We start from the raw sequence: 21,092 nt of genomic DNA, 5'->3' as shown, positions 1-21,092 counted from the left end.
TTTTCTTAAAGCAGTAAAAACAAGTCTGCACATTTGCCAGAATTAATTTGTGTATTGAATTTCTGGAAGATAACGACTCCTGAGAAGAAAATCATAATGTTTTAATCTTTTCTTCCTCCCTCTCAGTTCTACTTCACTTTTGAGCAGCACGAGAGCAACGAAAGCATGAGCTTTAGAGTATAGGAATGACCAGAATGGATCAGACCATAGGTTTTCAGCAGTGACAATAGCTGATGCCTGAATCAGTGTATGAGAGCAGAATGAGCAGGTAGTCATGGTTCCTCAGTGTAATTGCAGCATCTAAGGACTTTCCAAATTGCAGTAGCTCTATGTCTGTACACTAGAAACTAACAGCAGTTTTTTAATATTGCAAATGGTTAGCATTGTATAGTGCAAAGTTGGAAGTATTTATTTAGTGGTTGCACATGGTATTTAAATAAGCCCTCAGCCAAAGTTATAAGTATTTCTTTTGATAGCTTAAACACTGATTTGCAAAAAACAACTTAATCATCTTCACAATGTCAAAATAATAAAAAACCTACTCAGAAAAAGGAAAGAAAAACCTGTCAAGATATTTCAAAATACTGACCTGAAGCATCATCCTCTTTCTCTCAGAGTCTGGAAAACAGTCATGTAAAGTATCCTGGAGGTCAACAAATGCAGGCAGTTTGGCACTTAAGAAGATAAAAATAAACCACATTTTCACATTTCCTTACATAGCTTGTTTCTTTTTTTTTTTTTTTCTTTTAATTGAACTTTTTTTCTCCTTCTTTGTGTCTGCCAAAACTGTGGTTTTAACTGTTGGTTGTGATGTGCATATAGGCCCCATGTTCAATTCTGGTCCTGTTGCTATTGGTTTAAAAGAGACCTAGCTTTTCCTTCTCCCTTAATTATTTGGAGTAAATAAGAGCAGATTTAGATCCAGAGAGATTTTGGATGTGGGTAAGGGAAAATCAATGTGTGTTTGAAAATAGTAATTTTCAATAAAAATAACAATTAAACAAGGAAAATTAATTAAATATTATCTTGCAGTGAAGTAACTAGTCAATTGATCCTCCTGTAGGTGATGGACGGCAGGTGCCACAAAAGCCTCCTAGAGCTAGCACCACCCGAGGTCCACCCCATTTAGTGATCCCCCCACCCCCACCTTACCCTCCTCCTGACAGAGACATTGTGGATCCAACAGTGTGTTACAGAGAAGCAGATGTTACACCACCAACAGAGCTGGTACCTAAACGTATGTTTGAAAATACATGTATTTGCATTTCCACTCCTTTGATGGTTACTGTCAGGGGTAGCTTTTCCAGACTTTCCTCTCTGCTCTCTAGACATACATATCTGTTTTTTCCCTTTTTATCCAGCCTGTTGTTTTCTAAAATGTCCAATGCAGTGTAACTAATTAATACAAAGTCATCAAAACATTTGTTTGGAAACAGTTTTTTTGGATGATACCTGGCCATTGTATGGAAATATTTAAAAACAGCCATCAAACCTTGTGACTTTGTGCAGCTGGAAGCAAAAAGCTGTTCTCTTGTATTAGTTGTCCGTATTTGGTTTTCTGGACTAACGTGTTTTCTGTCTCTCCAGATAAGAGTTCCTTTGAGAGTCGATAGGTCTGTCAGTCTAGGTTGAAAACTTCAGGGTGCGTGCCTTAGCAAAATTAAGCCATTTACAGGAGGTGTATGTTGTTAAAGGCCTTCCTGTCCTAATAGGTACATCTTCCTTGCCATCTCTGGGTAGTCTTTTGTGTGATTCTACCCCTTGTGGCATAACAGTTATCAGACAAAGAAATATGATCCTTTCCACATCCTTGTGTATTTGTGAAAAGCATGTTTTCATGCTGCTTTTTTGTGCTTACCCATCGATTGTCTTTAAATCTTTGTACACAGTCCAAGTCTTTGATCACGTATCGTGTTCCCTATGGACTTGCCCTGCACACCCATGTAGATCCTGTAAAGGCAGCGAAGCTCTGCATGTTATGGCTTCTCATGAACGTGCTTCCTTTGAAGGTCACGAGGGTGTTTCCTAACCATGGGATAGAGAAATGTCTCTGTTATTTGACAAAACATTTTTCAGGACATTTTCTTCACCAAACTTAATCTGCAGGTCGCAGTTCTCTGCTACATGAATGTTGGTGTGGTGTTGTTGGACAACTGCTAAATCTGTAGCATTATTTTCAAATCTGTGCTGAGGAGATACAGATTGACAAGTTTTAGCGGTGGGAAAAGAAGGAAATTAAGGAGATCATTCTAACAGAAAACCTGAGTCTTATTGAGGATTAACCCTAACTCATTTTTACTCGCATATGCACAGAAACCATATCATACTTAAAACCTTTTTCTTTTTTTTTTTTCTTTTTGCTAGATACCATCAGCTTCCCTAAAATATTTTTTTATTAAAAATCCATTGTGGCCTTCTTTGCATTAATATTTATACTTCATTTGAGTTTCTACCACTGTTATTTTGCAATGCTTTTCTGATCTGCTTTGGTGATCAAATATCCTTTAATCAATGCAGCCCTGATTTTATCAGCCTGATCATTTGCTGTTAAGCACAACATCCCAGCTGAAAGGATTTGATGAAGCTTGTACATGGACACATAGCACGAGCTTTTAGTATTCTCCAAGAGCAAAAGAATAGTGCTTAGTGCATACTTACTTTAGACTTAAAGCGTGAATTTTGAAGAGGGACAACTTGAGCTTTATAATTACACTGTGCTCTACCTAGATAAAGATACGTATATAGATTTACACAAGAGAAATGCATATAGATGTACCCATGAAAGAAAGCAGCATGTATGACAGATGCAAATTATATTGCCTAATGCTGTTCTGAAAGGTGCTTAGATACTGTAGTGATTGAGCAGTATAAGAACAGAGTTTTGCAATGATGTTTTTTATTGCCTGAGAATGCCTCAAGCAGTGCAAATAGGACTTTGGCGGTGGATTCAAAGAACAACAATTTTCAGTCTTCCTAACTAACCTCAGTAAATGTGTTTTCTCATAGAACAAGGTGGTAAAGTGGATAAGCTACTCATGCTAGTTATTGATGAAAGGCATGTTTGTTCTAAAAGTCGCTCTTAAAACAGCTTTTTCAGATGACGATTGCAGTCTTCCTTCACTGAGTGGGTGACTGTCAGCAGCAGTTTATCTTTCACAAGATGAAATTCCAAGTCAGAAATTAAAATTCTGTAGTCGTGTGGAGTTTAAGTTCTTGTTCCTTACCATCTGCCACTGTCTGTGGGGCATTGTGCCTCACCCCTCATTGCTTCCCAGTAAACACGCAGTTGTTCCACTGTGCTCTGGGAAACCCGTGTTGAGGAACTTTGATTTCATAGAGGATGGTGATAGTCACTCTTCATGGAGTTTACCAAGCTTATATGGAGTGTAAGTCATTCATGAATAGGGCCTTTAGTAAGATACTTGGGCTTTTCTGACTCTGATGGTAAGAGTCTTTTCTACAAAGCAAGAGTACAAATGTTCCTCATAGTTTTTTCTCTTTAATCTTTCTGTTCTTATTACATGACCTTTCCTCTTAACTTTAGGTCTGGTAGACCTTTAGCTGCATGTTGTATACATGTCTAAAATGATATGGGATCCTATCTCTTTCTGTGTCTTACTAATCAGATTGTTCATGACCTGTGATTCTAAGACTAACTGCACTTTGGGAATGCAAAAATGAAGATTGTCAGCTCTGTTGCATGGTGTTTGATTATGTCACATAGTTTGTGAAGTTCCCACTAAGTGAGTCAATAGTAAGCTCTGTGCTACTTACACAGGTAAAGAATGCACGTATTGAAAGATTGCTGCACCTGGGCAAGCAACTAAAACATGCTGCCTTGAAACATTTTCAACTAACTAATTAGAATAACTGCAATATTCTTGTGAACCCATGGTTAGCCCTTTATTTCACTTATTATGAACTATCATTAAGAATTGCACAAAGAAATTAAAAGCTGTTTGAAAAAGAATGAAAAAATCACCTTCTTATAGAGCGAGATCCTGAAGCTAAAAGTTTTCACTCTGACAGTGGGTAAAGTGCTAGTGAATTCAGGGTTCACACTGGGTAAGGGTTTGACAACTGTTTGATTTTCAAATTTCAGAATGTGCTCTGTCTTTAAAGAAGTGAAATCATGATTTGAACATGTCTTTGGTTTTAACTATAGATCAAAATAATCAATCATCACTTAACCAGAAAATCTGGAAAGTCTGAAGAAGTAGGTATAAGCATTTACCAGTTGTTTTGAAGAGATGACATGTCTGCTACTAGTTGATGGATAATAGCAGGTTAACAGAAAGGAGCCTTGCCCTTATATCTATTGTTTAATGTTTTTCACTGTATCCTTGATATATTAATAGGTAACACAAGCCACTTGACAAAAGCTGTGACAAATTCAAAAGCAGTTCAGTCATATTTCTTCAGTCACCTTAGATATATATCTAGTCTTTCACAGGGATAGTTTCTAAGGGTTGGACTTTGTTAACCTGAAGCAAAAATAGGTAGAAAAACTCGTAGAGAGGAAAACTACATTTTCTTACCTGTGGTTCTAAATTAATTGAGAACTGCAGGCTGCTGTGTAGGTAATTTTGTGGGCCCCTCATAATGCACTGTTTCAGAAGGCATCTGTGAAGTGACCCAGCCTTTTCTCTTGGAGGATGGTCTTTAAAGCAAAAAACTTGCATGTGTGGCTTAGGAGACTTACAGCACCACCATCGCTCCATCTAACCATCCAGCCTGATCTGAGGCTAAAGAATGAAGTTGAGTCTACCACATCATCTATCTTGTACCTTCTGGAGAATGAAAATTCAGATGAAGTGAAGAAGAATTCATAGACATGTTGCATATTTGTAGGTGTGTTGTGCTTTTGAGATTGAATTAGCTTGTGCATGGACGCAGAGAGTTAGTCTCAGAGCATCTATTGGATTCTGGATTTTAATGCATGTATCCACATCCTTTGGGTGTTTGATTCTTCCGTGTTACTGAGCATGTTAGCCATTCTGCTGTCTCACCTACACAATATTTATAATTTTATCCTTTTACTCTTTTCCCCCAACAGTTTACTGTTGTGCATCATTCCCTTCATATACCAAGCGTGTCTGACAGACCTTGCCTCTTCCTATGATCTTCATACCTCTGAACCTTCTGTTGCCTCTGCTACCCTGATTCTTCTGTTGCCTTCCTTCCTCCCCTGCTGGAAAAGAACCTTTTTTTTTTTTTTTTTTTCCTGACTGAGATTTTGGCTTCCTTTCTTTTTAAACTTGCACATTCTCTTTTAATTACTATTGATTATTTTTGGCTGTGGTTCATACTCATTTGTGAGATGTACGCTCCAGAACTGAATGCTGTGTTACATAAATCTATATATCAGCCTGAGAAAGGTTATCTGCACGTTTGTCTGTTCTTTTTCAAAAGATTCTTTTTATTTCGAGCCATGTTTTATTTGATTTGGCTTTGCAAAGATTGTGTTTTGGGACGGGGTGTCTTACTTTCAGTACTGTTTAAAGATTTAATGAAAACTTCCTAAAAGCATTTTTCATTTTTTTTTTCTATTAGCCTAGGCATAACATTTTACATTCTCTAACATACTCTATTTTTCCTTCACTCAGTATGTTTTGTTCCTTTGGAACAAAACAAGAACTGGGCATAGCTTAGTCAAGTTGAAGTGCAAGATTCTTTCTATATCTTGGCTATTAATCAAGCTGCCAAGAAAAAAGAAACAGATCTGTTGGATCTCTAAGGGGCCTAAAAGGAATTCTAAGAACCAGTACCAAATGCACTGATTCATAGGCTTTACTTCTGCTTTCATCCTTAATATGAGTAATTTTATCTTGATGACAGAGACATCCTGTGGAAATCAAGGTGTGTGTGTTCTATTTCTGTACCAAAAGATGCAAACACTGTTTGCTCAAGATATATCTTGTTCCACAAGTCTCCTTTTTACAGTTGTACTAGGAATACTCAGTGAGTTATAATTAAAATATCAACTATAAGATTGTACTTACCAGAACCTTCTTTGTGCTGAAGAAAGTTCTTTATGTGAATGGCCTGTAAGACATGTATTTTTAATCATTCTGAACTATAAACTTAGGTTTTATGAGTTGCAATGGTGCACACACCCAGAACTATTCTGACCTCACATGTACGGTGATTTAAGACATTTATGTTATTTAAATGAGTGAGTTGCAATACATAACTCTAATTTAAATGATGAAAAATTATTGGTTTACCCTCAAGCAAATAATCATGTTCATCTTGAATCCTTTCCAGGTGAGCAAAATGGAGAATAAGAAAGCAAAGCATTCCTACAGATAATGCGAAACATGACTAAAAAGGGTTTTGACAATTTTTAATACAAATACAACATGTTACTTAATAAGTGATGCTTCAGAAAGTATACTTAATACCCTAAGGGTCTTCTAATAAAAGTGAAGCAGAATTGAACTCTCTGCGCTGCCAGGTACTTTGTAATAGCTTCTTAAGACAGGACAATGGTTTAATTGTAAGTCTTCTCTTTAAAAAAAAAACTTAGTAGGTGTTCACAATGTGAAGATTAAGAACCTGATTTACCCATTCTTATTGCTCTATTTACATCCTATTTGTAACTCCATACAGTTACATGCCCTGTGGAGTTCAGACTAGTATAAAAATGGCATAATGAAGTGGTGAAACAAAGCTTCTTACATTGTGTACAATGTAGAAGTACAGTGTATTGTAAAAGCAGTTCTTTGCATTGACACCAGTTTAGCTTAAAGGAGGTTCGAGTTTTCAACAAAATGAGATTTTTGGTGAAAGTTTCCTTGCCTTGAAGGAGTACAACTGTGATTCCTTTCCACAGAGCAGACAAGTTTGCTGTGAAAACCTCTCTTTTCAGGTGGTCTGCTCAAAGTCCTAAATACTCTTGGTGAAAACTCAGAAAGTTCCTTACTTGTCTTTAACTTAGTTTTGGGGGGGTTGGGGGAGTTTGGTTTGTTTGTTTGGGTTTTTTTGTGTTTTGTTTTGTTTCTAATTAAAATGCAAAAGTTGCCTCTAAAAAATACGTTTGTGGGGATTATCATTTTCTGTAAAATTCCTGTGTAAAATATTTATTGACCAGTTTAAGCTAGCCAGCTCTCCCTTTCTGAACTAAAAAAAGAAATTCCTTGCTTATGCCAGTTCATATCCTCTGTTTCATAATTTCATAAGTGCCAGGTATATATAGTATTAAACAGAACTTTAAGAAAGAAAGAAGAAACTATGCTTCTAATATTAGTATGTTAAAAACCTCCCAATATTATATACAGTGTGGGAAAGACCTTTCAGTGACACTTATTAAATCCAAATCTGTTCAGTGGAATTGCATGGATACTATGTTTCACAACTGTAAATTCATTAATGGTGTGTGTGCTTAAACAAAGTGTGATTATGGGAATGTGAACTTGCTGGAAGTTTGCTTCATGAGCATCAGCTCAACGCAGAGGTGCAGTTGGGGAATCCCCACTTGTTCCAGGCTTCGACCCAGGATTTCTAATGTCGCCTCGATTCAGCTTCTGGAAGAGAATGAGAGTTCTTCTGTCATTTCCAATGAGAGGAAGACGTGTCAGTTTAGGTCAGTTTGGTGGAGTCTTAGTTTAGCATTGATGTGAAAGGACACTGGTTTTACTCCTTTTATTTTAACTATGGACACACTAGAAGTGTAATGAAAATGACATGGAGAAGTTGGTAACAAATTGACTACTGTACTGCAATTTTTCATCAAAATGCTCTTACCAAAGTTAGTAAGAAACACATATAATACATTCAGGATTTATCTGCACTACCAAACAGCATTGCTCAAATACTGTCCTTCATAGCAAGGTATCTGGGTGAAAAACAAATAAACAAAACAAACCAAAACAAATCCCAAACCGGAAAATACTATTGAGCCGTTGCAGGACAAGTAAATGCATAGCTAGCTTATAAACCAAAACAAATTCCAGTATTATGACTCCAATGGCAGTGACATTCAGTGCTCATAGGAAATAAGGACAGATGTATAATTTATGATTAAACCCATTCTGATACCTGATGAATGGGCTCAACTCCTACGAAATCCAGTGAATTAGAAACAGATTCAGTTTCCTGATGCACAGATTTTACTGAATGACCGTATAAATGTTTTTTTATGTTGACCACCAGAGGGAGCCGATGTTGTCACACATCTGCAGTAGGTAGCAAGGAGGAGTAATGCTAAAGTTGTATACTAATAGATACCACACTTATACAAAGATTTTCAATTCTTTAAGTGTGCCATGAAATTAAGCAGAATTTACTGAGTCGTTTTGTTCAGCAACCAAAAAGAAAAAATAAATGCTTTTTCCTAGATTTTTTTTTATCAGTTTCATTGCAAATAGGAAAATTTAGATAAAATCATATTTGGAGGTGATGCCACAGTGTTGGCATCTTCAGACGTAATCTCAAACTTTTGCTGTAGGCATTCTTGCAAAGGGTGGTGGCATGTTGGGTTGGTTATTACGTTGCATAGATATTGCCGGTGTATTTATGGCAGCTGTGTCCAAGGTGTGGAAATTCGTGCATATCGCTGGTGTCTGTGCTTCAGAAAAGTGCACAGGAGTAGGTCGAGTTTAGTGCCAATATAGGAAGACATGTTCTGCTAGAAAGATTTATCAGCTTGAGTTTTAGCATTTTAAAAGCATGAGCAGATTGTGTTAGTATCTATCCTCTTTCACAGAGAAGTGACTTCATTACCAGCACTTCAGTCATTCACAGGCTCAAATCTAGAATTCAGAGACTCTCCAAACATCCTTAAATGTCTTTTCTACATGCAGTGCTTTCTTTTTTTTCCCTTAAGATTGAAATCTTTGAGGATTGAAATGAATGTTGTCTTTCTCACTGAGCAGCTGGATAGCTGGATTTTTTCATTTCAGGCGACAAGGCTGTAGAATATTAAACTTCGAACTCATTCCATTTTTATCTTTAGAAAATATGTTACTGGTCCAGAACTGAATTTTTTTCTGGGCAGGTAAAATATGGAGAAAATATTCTGAATATATGAATGGAAAAAGAAATATTTCTCTTTTTTTGTTCATTTTTAACTGGAATTATTTAAAAGTGTCCATGGCATCTAGAGTGCTCAAATAAGTGCCAGGGGAGAGTGATTGGTATAGAACTCATCCAGTCCAAATTGTGTGATGAATTGCAAAGACCTACGATGCGTTTAAACATATGGCCATGCAATCTATCATATGCCCATCATCTGTCCCTGTATTCTGCATTTATAAAGTAAACTCTGTGGCTGTGATTCTCATACACTCATCATTTAAGTTTACAGCCATTTTAAGCCCTCTTTATTGTTCCATCCCAGTATAAAAGTGCCTCTTTATGAGAGCTGGGCCATGTGTGTGTGTATATAAGACACCAGTTCTGTCTTCAGTACTTGGCTTCCAGTCACTACCATGACTCTCAATATATATTTAGTACATGCAGTAGGCACCATTTAACTTTCCATACTAAAATACATGTTATTTTAGAAGACAGAATGTAACTTATTTCATCCGTTGAAAATTACAGCCATGTTGTTTTCTAATGTCACTGCAAAACTATGAGCTCCCCTCTCAAGGGCAGTGAGTCAAACTTGCTGTAACTGTTCACACATTTCTCATTCAGGTATCTCATATATGGTACGCAGATAAGCTTCTGTATTGCACCTTCTCTATGGCTAGAGAAGTCCACTGTTAAAATTCATAAGAAGTTGAGAGAACACAATGTGACATAGTTAATTCTTTGTTTATCCAGAAGAGCTTGCACATAATAAACTCGGCTGATTTTTGCTGAAGTGGAGAAGGGGGAAGGTGATCCTGTATTTTTCTATGCAAGAATCAGCTCTTTATTCCTTGATTATTGCATATTCTTCTGTAATGCTCTGACTTCAAGTGGTAAATGACTGTTGAAAGGACCAAGCCCATTAGCAAGAATGAACTACTTTAGAAGTTAATAACATGCTGAATAGGTATCAACTACTGAGTCCTTTATATCCCTTGAATGTTCCTTGAACATGAAAGTTTGTTGGTTTTGGTTTGGCTTTTTTTTTTTTTTTTCCTGTTCAGTTCTAATAAGAAAATTATAAGTTTCGGTCAACAAATCTGATTCATTTTCTCATGCCTTGAGAAAGTTCTGAAGCAGAAGACTCAGTCCTGGGTAAAGGTAACACCAGTTAAAAAGGGGGTATTTTGTATTCACTCATGTGTTCACTCTGCTGCTGCCTGTATTGGAAATAATACCTGTGATTCTGCAGACTGTGAACAAGAAATCAGTCCTATTATAAGGGAGCACAGTTCCTTTGAATATGACAAATTATTTTCTGATTATATTATATGGAACTAGACTTAAGTAAATTAAATAGTCTTTCTAGCCTCATTTCCTGTTATTTAGGGGTTTAAGTGGTCATTTACCTATTTCATAGAATGTGGAATAAATCTTAGCTTCGCATTTCCCATCCTGACTAAATGTAAAGACATTTCTCTTATAATTCCCATGCAGCCAGCTCTGAAATCCAAGTGGTTTGTGGATAAGCTGTGCAAGTTTATTCTAAGTGTAACCAAATTCCCTATTTTCCTCTTCCTTAGTTAAAATGAGAGCATTTTAACTATGTGAGCTGTGCCTTTGATAACTGAGTGTCATCTTAAACCTACTCTGTTGTACTCAAACAGTGGAACATGAAGAAACCATCACACCCATACAAATAGAGACACTTACGGTTTATCAGTACCAAGCTGGACTAAATGTTTGTGTCCATCCAAATACATGCGTGTGGTGTGAGTGTGTGTGTGAGAACTTTAATCCTGGGTAGGCATTTGAAGTTATGCTTGAGCTGCACATTATGGGTTGACCAGATCAAACTGGAAGGCTGGCATTTGAAATGGCATTGAAATTTGTAGTGCGAGATCCTACTGGTTCAAATGCGGGCAATGCACAGGGAGCTACATAAAGCAAACTGTTGAAAGTTTTTGTATTCTCTGTTCCAGGTAGGTGATAACACCCATACCAAAGTGCTTGTCCATCCTTAGAGGTGCTTGTACTCAGCTTTTCCTATTACTGCTTCTAAGCCAGTAAACACTGACTAAAATGCCTGCCTGCTTTCTTCTAAGAAATTGAGAATTCTGGCCATGCACATTCACTTCTGGGTTTTAGGGCCTGAGGGAGCAAAAGGCTGAGAGCAGAGACAGAGTCTCTTTTGTCAGCTCCTTTTGTGGATTCCATAATTGGTTCCTGGCATGGATGAAAGAATTACTTTCCAACCTACTGTACCATAAGCAAAGGTGGGGTGTAATGGAGGACAAAGACCTAAAACAAAAGAAGACCGAGGAAAGAATGAGAAAGGAGGACTAAGACAGACATTTTTTTTTTCTTTTAACACTGTTGTGGTTAAAAGGTGAAAGTAAAGTTGCTAAATATATGGTAACCTCCCATGACCAGTGAAGGACTGGTAGTGGAGTATCTGCTTACATATTAGAGCAAACAAAACAAGAGTTTTTTTCAGTTAAAGCATGTAATGAAAATTATCATTGATACCTGATTTTTACAACATGTAGGTTACCATTTTACTTCTTGTCTCTCCCATGATTGTTTCTTTTGTCAGTTTTTTCATTTGAAAACATGTAAAAACATGAAAATTAATGGAGAAATATTTTCAATATTTTTTCCATAACTAAGCGAAAACATGCCACGGCTCTGTAAGGTGTGTGTATAAGTGAAACAGTCAAGACTTGAATGTAAGAATTTAAGAACTCTTATACTTCATAAATTATAAGAATTATGAAGAATTATAAATACTGTAATAAAAACTAATCTACCAGCGTTAAGGTCAAGATGATAACTTTCTTTACTTGACTTCTACTTGTAAGAGATGAAGCAATTTGGAGGCTAAACAGACTCTTATACTTGATTTGTTCTACAGAAAGCCTTACAGTGGACTGCTAAGGGCTGTAGAAGGTTGAGCCTCTATCACTTCCTAGTGTTGCTGGAAGTAGATATGACTTTGGGGGCTATTGCATGAATGCACTGATGGTTTGGTTTTATTCTGAAACCCTGTTTGGGTACTACCAGTCTCTTGTACATGCTGTCTCAAAAGTGACACAATTCTTTTTTACCAGGTATGCTGCTTTCTCCCCAAAAAGAGGATTTCTCTTCCCCCCCCCCCCAATATTTCTTGTCTCAATTAAACACAACATATATAAACATTTTATTGATTATTTATAACTTTAAAGTATATTTTGTTAACTTTTAAAACCCTTTCAGAAAGCGAGAACAATATGCTGATTAACTGAGCAATCACTTAAAGAAATTGAGAGGTTTAAGTGTCCAAGTTTTCCAAATGAACACATTAAAAAAAAGAAAGCATGCATATACTGCAATTTGTCTGTTTGCTCCACTCCCCTGTGAACATGCCCAGCTTCCTCTGTACCTGGCAGCTTTCCTGTTCTATATTCATCAAGCTAATCAATGCGTTTCAGGTGTTCCTCAAATAAAATCATTTGTCTTCAGTCTGCTGTTACAAAGGACACAGATTGTACTAAGGTACTAAGACAGCTTTTCTTCACTTTCAGGGCACATTAAATACATGTCACCATTCATAATAACAAGGCTTTGGCAATGTATCGATTGCATTTTTTTACACAAAAATCCTCACACAGGGAAACTCCTTGTGGTTTTTCCACAGAGTTAAATTAGTGCCTGTGAGAAAATGAGCAGGCTGAAAGCAATGGAGACAGAAGTCTTTAAATTTAGATGTTGTAATATGAAGAGTTATACCAAATCACAGCTTGATTCTGTGCTGGTCTGATAGGGCCACTCTAGAGGTGAGAGGAGAATTGAACAGTGGCCAGTCACACCTGCTAAAACTTTTTCTGAACACAATCCTTTTTTTTTTTTTTTTTTTTTTTTTTACTTTTTTAGGGATAATAAGGAGAAGGAAAGAGGCTAGTAAAGGGATAATAATAGATAAAAAAGGAAAAATATAGATGGGGGAGAAATTCCTAGAAACTTCAACATCTTCTTTTCAGAACCAAAATGGATGTTAGACTTTGGGAATTTTTCCTTTTTTTTTGTTTTTTTCCCCCTTCTTTGTTTTCTTCTTCCTATTCTTCCTACCTTCGCCTGACCCCATAAAGTAATTCCCTAAGCATTTCTTTTAGACTTCTACTTAGGAACTCAGTTCTCTGGTACCTAAACCCCACCACCCTTTTGAAACTTTGCTATTCTTCACAGCATCCTTCCCTCAGGTATCCCTGGTAGATAACAGAGAAGGAACTTTTATGTCAGCACATATATGAAGAAAGTCTCCTTGTTCTATCCTTCTACCTCTTTTTGAAACTTTTGGGACTGAACTTTAGACTGTAACCTTCCTGACTAATTCAGGAGAAGTTGTCAGCCAGTTTAAAAGTTACTGGAGGTTTTCATAGACTTACAAACCTACAACAGGGTGACCTTCTCAATCTAATTTCTGTAGGAACTGAGGCTAAAAAGAAAGAAACTCAAAGACATTTCCAAATTTCCCGTAGGACAAATGACCTTTTATGCTGATCTTAATTAAGCCCATTAACTCAGGTGAAAAATTCCCCAAACTAGCTTGTCTGTTTTGAGGGTATGATCATACTGAACCTTCAAATTCTAGAAATGGCCCTGATCCAACAAAGCACTTAAGCATGCTTAATCAGGTACCCCATTATACAGCATGCACGTTATTATTGAATGAACTGTGTAAATGAAAGCCTTAAAATGCTTCACATGAATAAAAATGCAGACAAATTTTCCCTGTGGGGATTCATCCCATGCAGGAGATACCTGCAGCTTTGCATTTTAATCAGTGAGCGGTCCAATCCTGCTCCCATTGAAGTCAGTGGCAAAACCAGCTACTGAAGTGTAAGCAGGATCTGATGCCAACAGTGCAAAATACGGAAGGGGAAAATTTATTCCAAGTGGGTGTTCAGGTGGTGACCCATTTCTCGCATCAGGCTACTGTTCATCATAACACCATAGATGACACTCTAACATTTTACTATCTGAAAATCAGTACAGAGCATAACATCCAGTTGCCACTCTTGCATGTTTGCATTTCTTCAAGTTAATAGGGAAAGAGAGCCCCAGGGCAAAGCACGATTGATGAGATAATTGACTTCACAAGAGGACTAGGAAAGAGCGGGCCAAATCCAGCTCTGACTTAAGTATTCCATCTCCGTTTATATCTGAAATAATCTGATCTAGTCCATCTGCTGTCAGAGGAGTGGTGGCATGACAGGAGAGCTCCCCTGTGAGTGCTTTGTTCTGTACCTGTTGAATAGTCCCCTCCTTATCAGGCTCCCAGGGAGAGCTTCAGTGCTTGCTGCTAAAAAAGATAACCTCATGGCCAGAGCCATGAGTTCTTGGTAACCCTGCAGTTGATTCTTGCCCGATGGAGTGATTTCTTGGCTAGGTCTGTGTTAGCAGAAGAGAAGTCTGTCTTTTACCATCCTTCCATACAACCAATTGCCTTCATGGGATTCTTTACTGTGTTTGTGGTGCTTTGTTGCTAGCATAGCCCACAGTACCTGGTGGTGTTTTAGGTGGTAAATGTGCTTGGCACGCACTGTCCTGGCCTCATTGCTCTTGATTTGCCTTCATCCCACCAGGGAAGTCTGGTCTTCAGAGCACATAGGAAATGTCCTTTCAAAATGGTACGATGCCCCTGTGAAGGGTACCTGCCTCACACAAGATCTTCAGGGGTCTCAGTTTTGTTGTCTGCAAGAACAATTCTTTCTTCACTGGGCAGTCTCAGAAGGCAGAATGTCTAAATGAGAGAAGTGTTCAGGTATTCCCAAGCAGTGTTGCTCCAGGTATATACTTTTATTGGCATCATTGGACATCTCACAGCTGTGAGAAATATGATAGCAGAGTAATTGAATGTGAATGTTCAGTAAAATGTGTAGCTAAACTCAGAAAAGAAGCATGGTCTTTTGGGTTAAAATATTTTTGGAAATATAATTGCCAAAGTAAGCCACCAGCCTAAGTGTATTGTGAAGCCTGTTATTGGAACTTTGGAGAGGGAAGCAGGTCCATTGGTCAGAAGGTCCAAGAGGAGTCAGTTAATGTACATCAAAAGAGGTCAGAATGTGTCTTTATAGCACAGAGGTGCATGAAGATGTTCTCATATCTAAATTTGGAGTTAGCTGCTGAAAAACTTCTGTGAAAGTATTTATGTTATTGGTGGTTTGGCTGAAGCATGTCCAATTAAATGGAGATATTTTGTGCGGTCCTAATTGTGAGTTAGACAGGTGGTTTGTGCATGGAACATTTCATTTTCTCAGGGCTCTGTCTGACTTCAGATGGTACTACAGATACTATCCTACACAGGAATAGAAGGTGATGGAAGGGAAAATGATGTAGGAGGGAACCAAATAGCAGCATCACAGATCTGAATGGACTGAGGTGCTGCAAGAATGGGTAAGAAAAAAATATGCAAGAATGATGAAATCCCATTTTATTAACCACCACTCCAGCCTGGAGTTCACTCTTAGCTTTTCATATTAAACAAAACCAGTATTTGTTGCCATTGCTGCCTAATATTGCCATTAATGCCTAAGTCTGCATTGTTAGGAAGGTACTAAGACTGTATTTTCTTATTTGTGCAGCAGTTCTCAACAGAAGTGCCATATGCTCAAGGCAATTATACTTTGTCTCCATAAATAGAAAGCAACTGTTAAAAGCTTTTATTTTTATGTAATACCTACTGGTTTCAGTAATAGATAGCTTATTACAGATTGACCTGATTCTTTTCCACACTTCCTGACTTTTAAATCACTTTTAATCAAACATAAATACACAGCTGTGAGTGGAATCGTGTCTGTACTATGGAAAGAGTTTTTAAATCCCACCAAAGTGTGTCTGTGTTTGTATGTCTGTGTGCGTGTGTTTGGTTTAGGGTTAGGGCTTTTTGTCTCTTCGTTGCTGAGCTTGCTGGCAGCTAGTCTCTGGGGAAGGAAAGTATAATTACAACACAAAAGTGTTTTATGTTTTTCTTCTCTGGATTATGCCAGAAATACAAAACAGTAGTAGAGATTTTATGAAACTGCTAACAGACAAACTTAAGGAAGAGAATGAAGTGGTAGAACAGAATGCACAGAGGATAAAGATGATGAAGTTTAAAAAGAAAAGTTGAGCAAATGGCCTTTTTTTCTGTGGTCTTAAAAATCACCTAATAAAACATTGTTTTATTGCGTAGGTGCACTAATCATTTCTGGGTTTAATCGTTACACTGCACACGCTTTTCAAGCAATTTTATAGAATGTGTTCTCTAAGGTGGCTCATGAAAATCACCTTCACAGTCCATTTGTTTAGATTCTGCAGTGTGCTTGAATGGAAGCTGATCGCCTCTGTAAAGGGTGCTGATTGCCAAAATCTATCACTTAAGACTAGTAATTCCCAGCAAAATGTGGAGAGTGGTTTATTTCTTCACCAGGTTCGTTATGTTGGGCAGTGCCTGGTTTTAGATCTAGATTTTCCTTTCCCACAAAGCCTCCAAAGAGCCCCATTATTGATCACGGCATGTTACCAGTGTTACACATGGTGATTTATGAAGTGCAAATCTGAAGCTATCTATTATGTGCTCCTAAATATATTTCCATGTTATCCTGCTCCTCTAATCTCCATTGTCTGCTTTTTGAACTTCAGGGTTTAGGCACACTGCCCTTCTCCCCACACCTAATTAAAGGACTGACTAGAGCCAGGACAGCACCTTGTGAGTCATTCTAGCTTGCTGTTAATCTCAGATAGTGAACACCAGGAATTGTTGTGAAAGTCCCACCATCATGCTGCATTGTATAGGAAAGGAAATGAACAACTCACACTACTGATTCACTTTTTAAAATCAATCCTTCTCTAAGCCAAGTGGCAATGTTCTCTGGTTAATCAAGGAAGGATCTACTTTGACACACGATCCTTTTCCTGTCAAAGAGCATATTGCTCTTTATGTTGCTTTTGCGACATCTGATCCCTTTGAATAAGGAAGGCTGGTTACTGGCTATGGTGTAGAGTTGTCAGAGCAGCCAAACAAGGCTTTTATAAAAGCAAGGAACTAGTAGGTTGAAGAGAGTGCCAAAAAGGAGAAGATGAAAAGCAGTTTAGCAATAGCAGCAGCATTCTAGGTCAAATGTGCTTTGCAGACATCAGAGAGGCTTTTTTAGTCATTAAAGAAAGGATTGTGGAAAAGAAACGGGGATAATAAAGTCCAGTATGTTAATTTTCCCCTTTCTGAAAATCTGTGTTACGTTAGTTCAGAAATTTTTATTTGCTTTTTTGGCAGGTGGTAAAAATAAAGGTCTGAAATAAGAGAGGGTAGCAGGCATTTATGTGAAGTGGAAGTTTCCTCTGAGTCTTTGAAGAGCCAGCAGACAGTCTTACCTTAGTGGTGTTTTGAGAGAGAGGTACTTCACAATAATTTTCAGCATAGGTTTGAAAGGAAAATCAAACATCAGTGCACAGACCTTCACAGTTACTTGTACATGGGGAAAAAAAATGGAGAAACTAGTATTCTTTTCAGTTCCCACTCCCTGGCTTGATCCTATTTTGTCTTGCCTCTGGTATAGGAAACACCATTGCCAGAAAAGCTTTTGTAAAAGTTACAATACTTTTGTGTTGTGATATGAACTAATAGCAGATAGGTTAAACCTCAAGAAAAGTGCTTGCTTAACTACCTCAAATTCATAAGGCAGCCTAAGTAAGTCCACGTCGCATTTATTTTTCAAATGTAGGAAAGTAGATGTAGGTAGCTAGGTTAGCTGTGATTAGCTTGGGATCAATTGTGATTAGCCTGGGATCAGATGGTTGACGAAAAGCTCAACATGAGCCGGCAGTGTGTGCTCGCAGCCCAGAAAGCCAACTGTATACTGGGCTGCATCAAAAGGAACATGACCAGCAGGTCAAAGGAATGATTCTACCCCTCTGTTCTGCTCTCATGAGACCCCATTTGGAGTATTGTGTTACAGTTCTGGTGTCCTCAACATAAGAGGGACGTGGACCTGCTCAAGCGAGTCCAGAGGAAGCCATGAAAATGATCAGAGGCCTGAAGCACGTCTCCTATGGAGACAGGCTGAGAGAGCTGGTCTTGTTCAGCCTGGAGAAGAGAAAGCTCAGGGGAGACCTTATAGCAGCCTATAGAGACCTATAGGAAATATGGAGAGGGACTTTTTACAAGGGTATGTGGTGGCAGGACAAGGGGCAATGGCTTTAAATCAACAGAGGGGAGATTTACATTAGGCATTAGGAAAAAATTCTTCCCTGTGAGGGTGGTGAGGCACTGGCACAGGTTGCCCAGAGAAGTTGTGGCTTCCCCATCCCTGGCAGTGTTCAAGGCCAGGTTGGATGGGGCTTAGAGCAACCTGGTCTAGTGGAAGGTGTCCCTGCCCATGGCAGGGGAGTTGGAACTGGATGATCTTTAAGGTCCCTTCCAGCCCAAACCAGTCTATGATTCTGTGATTCTATAAACAGAAATGCTGCCGTTTCACGAAGTGTATCTAATAATACTCCATGTTCCATATTTCTGATGATAGGTCTAGTGAGACATGTCTTTTGTGAGTCTTAGTTTTTGTTACTGGCTAGCATGTCAAGGAATGGATTTCATTCTCTTTGCAGGTTTTGTGCAGCAGGAATCACTGCAATTAAACAACCTGTCGGAAAACATGAGCAAGGGGCCTTAAGACTAGGAAGGAGACTGAAAATAACTATTATGGGAGTCACATGCAGAACTGTGTGAGTCAGCAACGTGCCCTTACAGTGATGAAGCACTAACCACAGAGTGGGTTGCACTAGCAAGAGCATAGCCAGCAGATCAGGGGAAATGATTACTCCCCTTTATTTGGCTGCCACAAACCCACATCAGTGTCCACTGTCCAAAAGTAGGTTCAGTTTTGAGTTCTGTGGAACAAGATAATGACAAACTAGAGTAGGCATAGCAGAGTCTAGCAGAATGCATTGAAGAGGTGCATGGAGGTGTTGAGGCAACAAGGCTTGTTCAGCCTGCAGAAGAAAAGGGTAAGGAGAATTTGAATTCTGTTTTGCATCTGAAAGAAAAGGAAGAGAGAGCCAGACTCTACTCTGAGATTCACTGCAGAGGGATAAGACTGCAACAGTGACAAGTTTCAGCTGGAAAATTTTCCATATGGAGTTAAAAAAATATTCTTTATGGGAAGAAGCATTAAACATTTCCCAGAGAGGCTGTGGAGTCCTGGTGCTTGGAGATTCTCAAAATTCAGATGCTCAAGGCCCTGAGCAACCTCATCTAAGATGGAAGTTAGCCTTGCTTTGAGGAGGACATTGAACTAGGTGACCTCCAGAGGTTCTTGCCAAATTAAATTATTCTGTGATTCTATGACCTAAATGAGCTGAGCCAACATTAATCTGCTCTACATCCTCGTTTTGGAGGAGGGCTGAAGCTGCAGAGCGTGGTTCCTCACCTCAGCAGTTCCTCGCCTCGCCTTCAGTTTCTGCAAGGCAGTTACAGGAGTTGGGAGAGGAGTGCCTTCTAGCCTGATCTGTTCCCACATTCCCTATGCTATAGTTAATATATGAGTGGTCATTTTGTTTTCTCTTTGTTTATGTTAATTAAAAAAAAATGAAAGGATGGATGTAGGCTCAAATATGCTAAGAATTATATTTGAATTGAAAGTGTCTTAACTGCAATACATAGAAGTCCCACCATTCTGTCTTGTGCTTCAGCTGCTCACTGAATGTTTTTTAATACCTTTCTCTATGTACATGTTTTTGTTCAATGAGCAAAATGAGTAAAATATTAGCAGAACACTTTGTACCTGTGCGGAAACTCTTAAACTAATCCTGTGTTCTCTCTGTTAATCTCTGTTGATCACTGCCATAATAAATGATATCTTTTTCCCATTTCTTCCACCAGCCACCTTCCAAATGTATGAAAAAACGTGCACTTCTTTTGTGATGGTCTACCTTTTTGCTGCTAGTGCAAATAATTAAAGCAGCATTTATTTCTCTTGCTAGAAGATTTAAGTACTTTTAGTGAAATAATAATGTTGTAACTTTGGGATCATTATAAGAATATTCTTTAACATCATGAAGTTTTTAATATTTTTTTTTTACAACTGCATTGTGATAGACCATTCCAACTGCAGCAAAGCAGTTTTAGTCCATGAAAAGAAAGTTTTTTTGGCAGTGAAACAAGTGATGAAAGAAATTAGAAAATAATTACCAACCTCTCAGCAAGAACTCAGAGGAATTCTGAATTCAGAACTCTGCATCTCTGAAACCATTGTAAGGTTCAGATTACTCACGTTAACATGTAGGGGTTAAATAAAGAGTTACTTCTTTAAAAATGCTCTTGGATACACAGTTCCTGTCATTATTGAATGTGACAGTAAACCACAAGCAGTGCTGTAAAAACAGAAGGTCACAGCAAATAGTTACAGTCTGACAAGACTTACGCCCTGTGCCCATTGGACTTGGAGGGAGTGATGGCTTGGGCTTTGGTGACTGATTTTGTAAGTCTGTGTAGGATATATGTCTTTTGAATACTTAGGTCTAATTCTGATCTCGTTCAAAGTTGGCGGTAGTAGTAATCCAAATGAGTATGCTACTTACAGTAGTTGAATTAAATCTTCATTTCTGAAAGTGCTGATAAGCATTTAAACCAGGTGAGGTTTATCTGTCTCCCCATCATTGGCATTCTGTATGAGTAATGTGTACATATATGTGATACCGAACTGCACTAGTGCAGATATGACTCCTGTAAACTCAGAGTTCAGTGTTTTCCTAATTACTTACAGCCTATTGAGATTAAAGCGACAAGATCTCTTTTGTGTTAAACAAGAAGCTCACATTCTTTACTGATGAGCTACTCCCCTCTTTCCCTCTTGATGATTATGGGCAACATTCTTGCAATCAGCCATCCCAGTCCCCCTGCAAGAAAGCCTTCATAACTTGTGGTTGACCTAATTGTGCAGTGACAGTGCTGCTGCTGCTAAGCAGAGGAAATCCCTTGTATGGCTTTCATTTGGGCTTTGCACAGTCTGCAGCCTGGAACAGGAGGTAGATAAGTGGCAACGTAGGGCATTGAGGGACAC

At 38.3% G+C, this 21,092-nt stretch overlaps 1 protein-coding gene across 1 annotated transcript in view; it reads left to right on the top strand.

The window, feature by feature from the left end:
* COBL (cordon-bleu WH2 repeat protein) overlaps window positions 1–21,092 on the top strand; it is a gene marked incomplete at both ends in the record, with an annotated part of 153,811 nt that overhangs the window by 109,678 nt on the left and 23,041 nt on the right. The window contains one exon of the mRNA XM_080609689.1: window positions 1,064–1,237. Coding sequence (XP_080465815.1) covers window positions 1,064–1,237 — 174 coding nt within the window. The remainder of the gene's footprint in view (window positions 1–1,063; window positions 1,238–21,092) is intronic.

The sequence above is a fragment of the Psittacula echo genome (assembly GCF_963264785.1).
Source record: "Psittacula echo genome assembly, chromosome: 2".
Lineage (NCBI taxonomy): Eukaryota > Metazoa > Chordata > Aves > Psittaciformes > Psittacidae > Psittacula > Psittacula echo.
The sequence above is the reverse complement of the archived record's forward strand: the minus strand, read 5'-3'. Positions and strand labels throughout refer to the sequence as shown.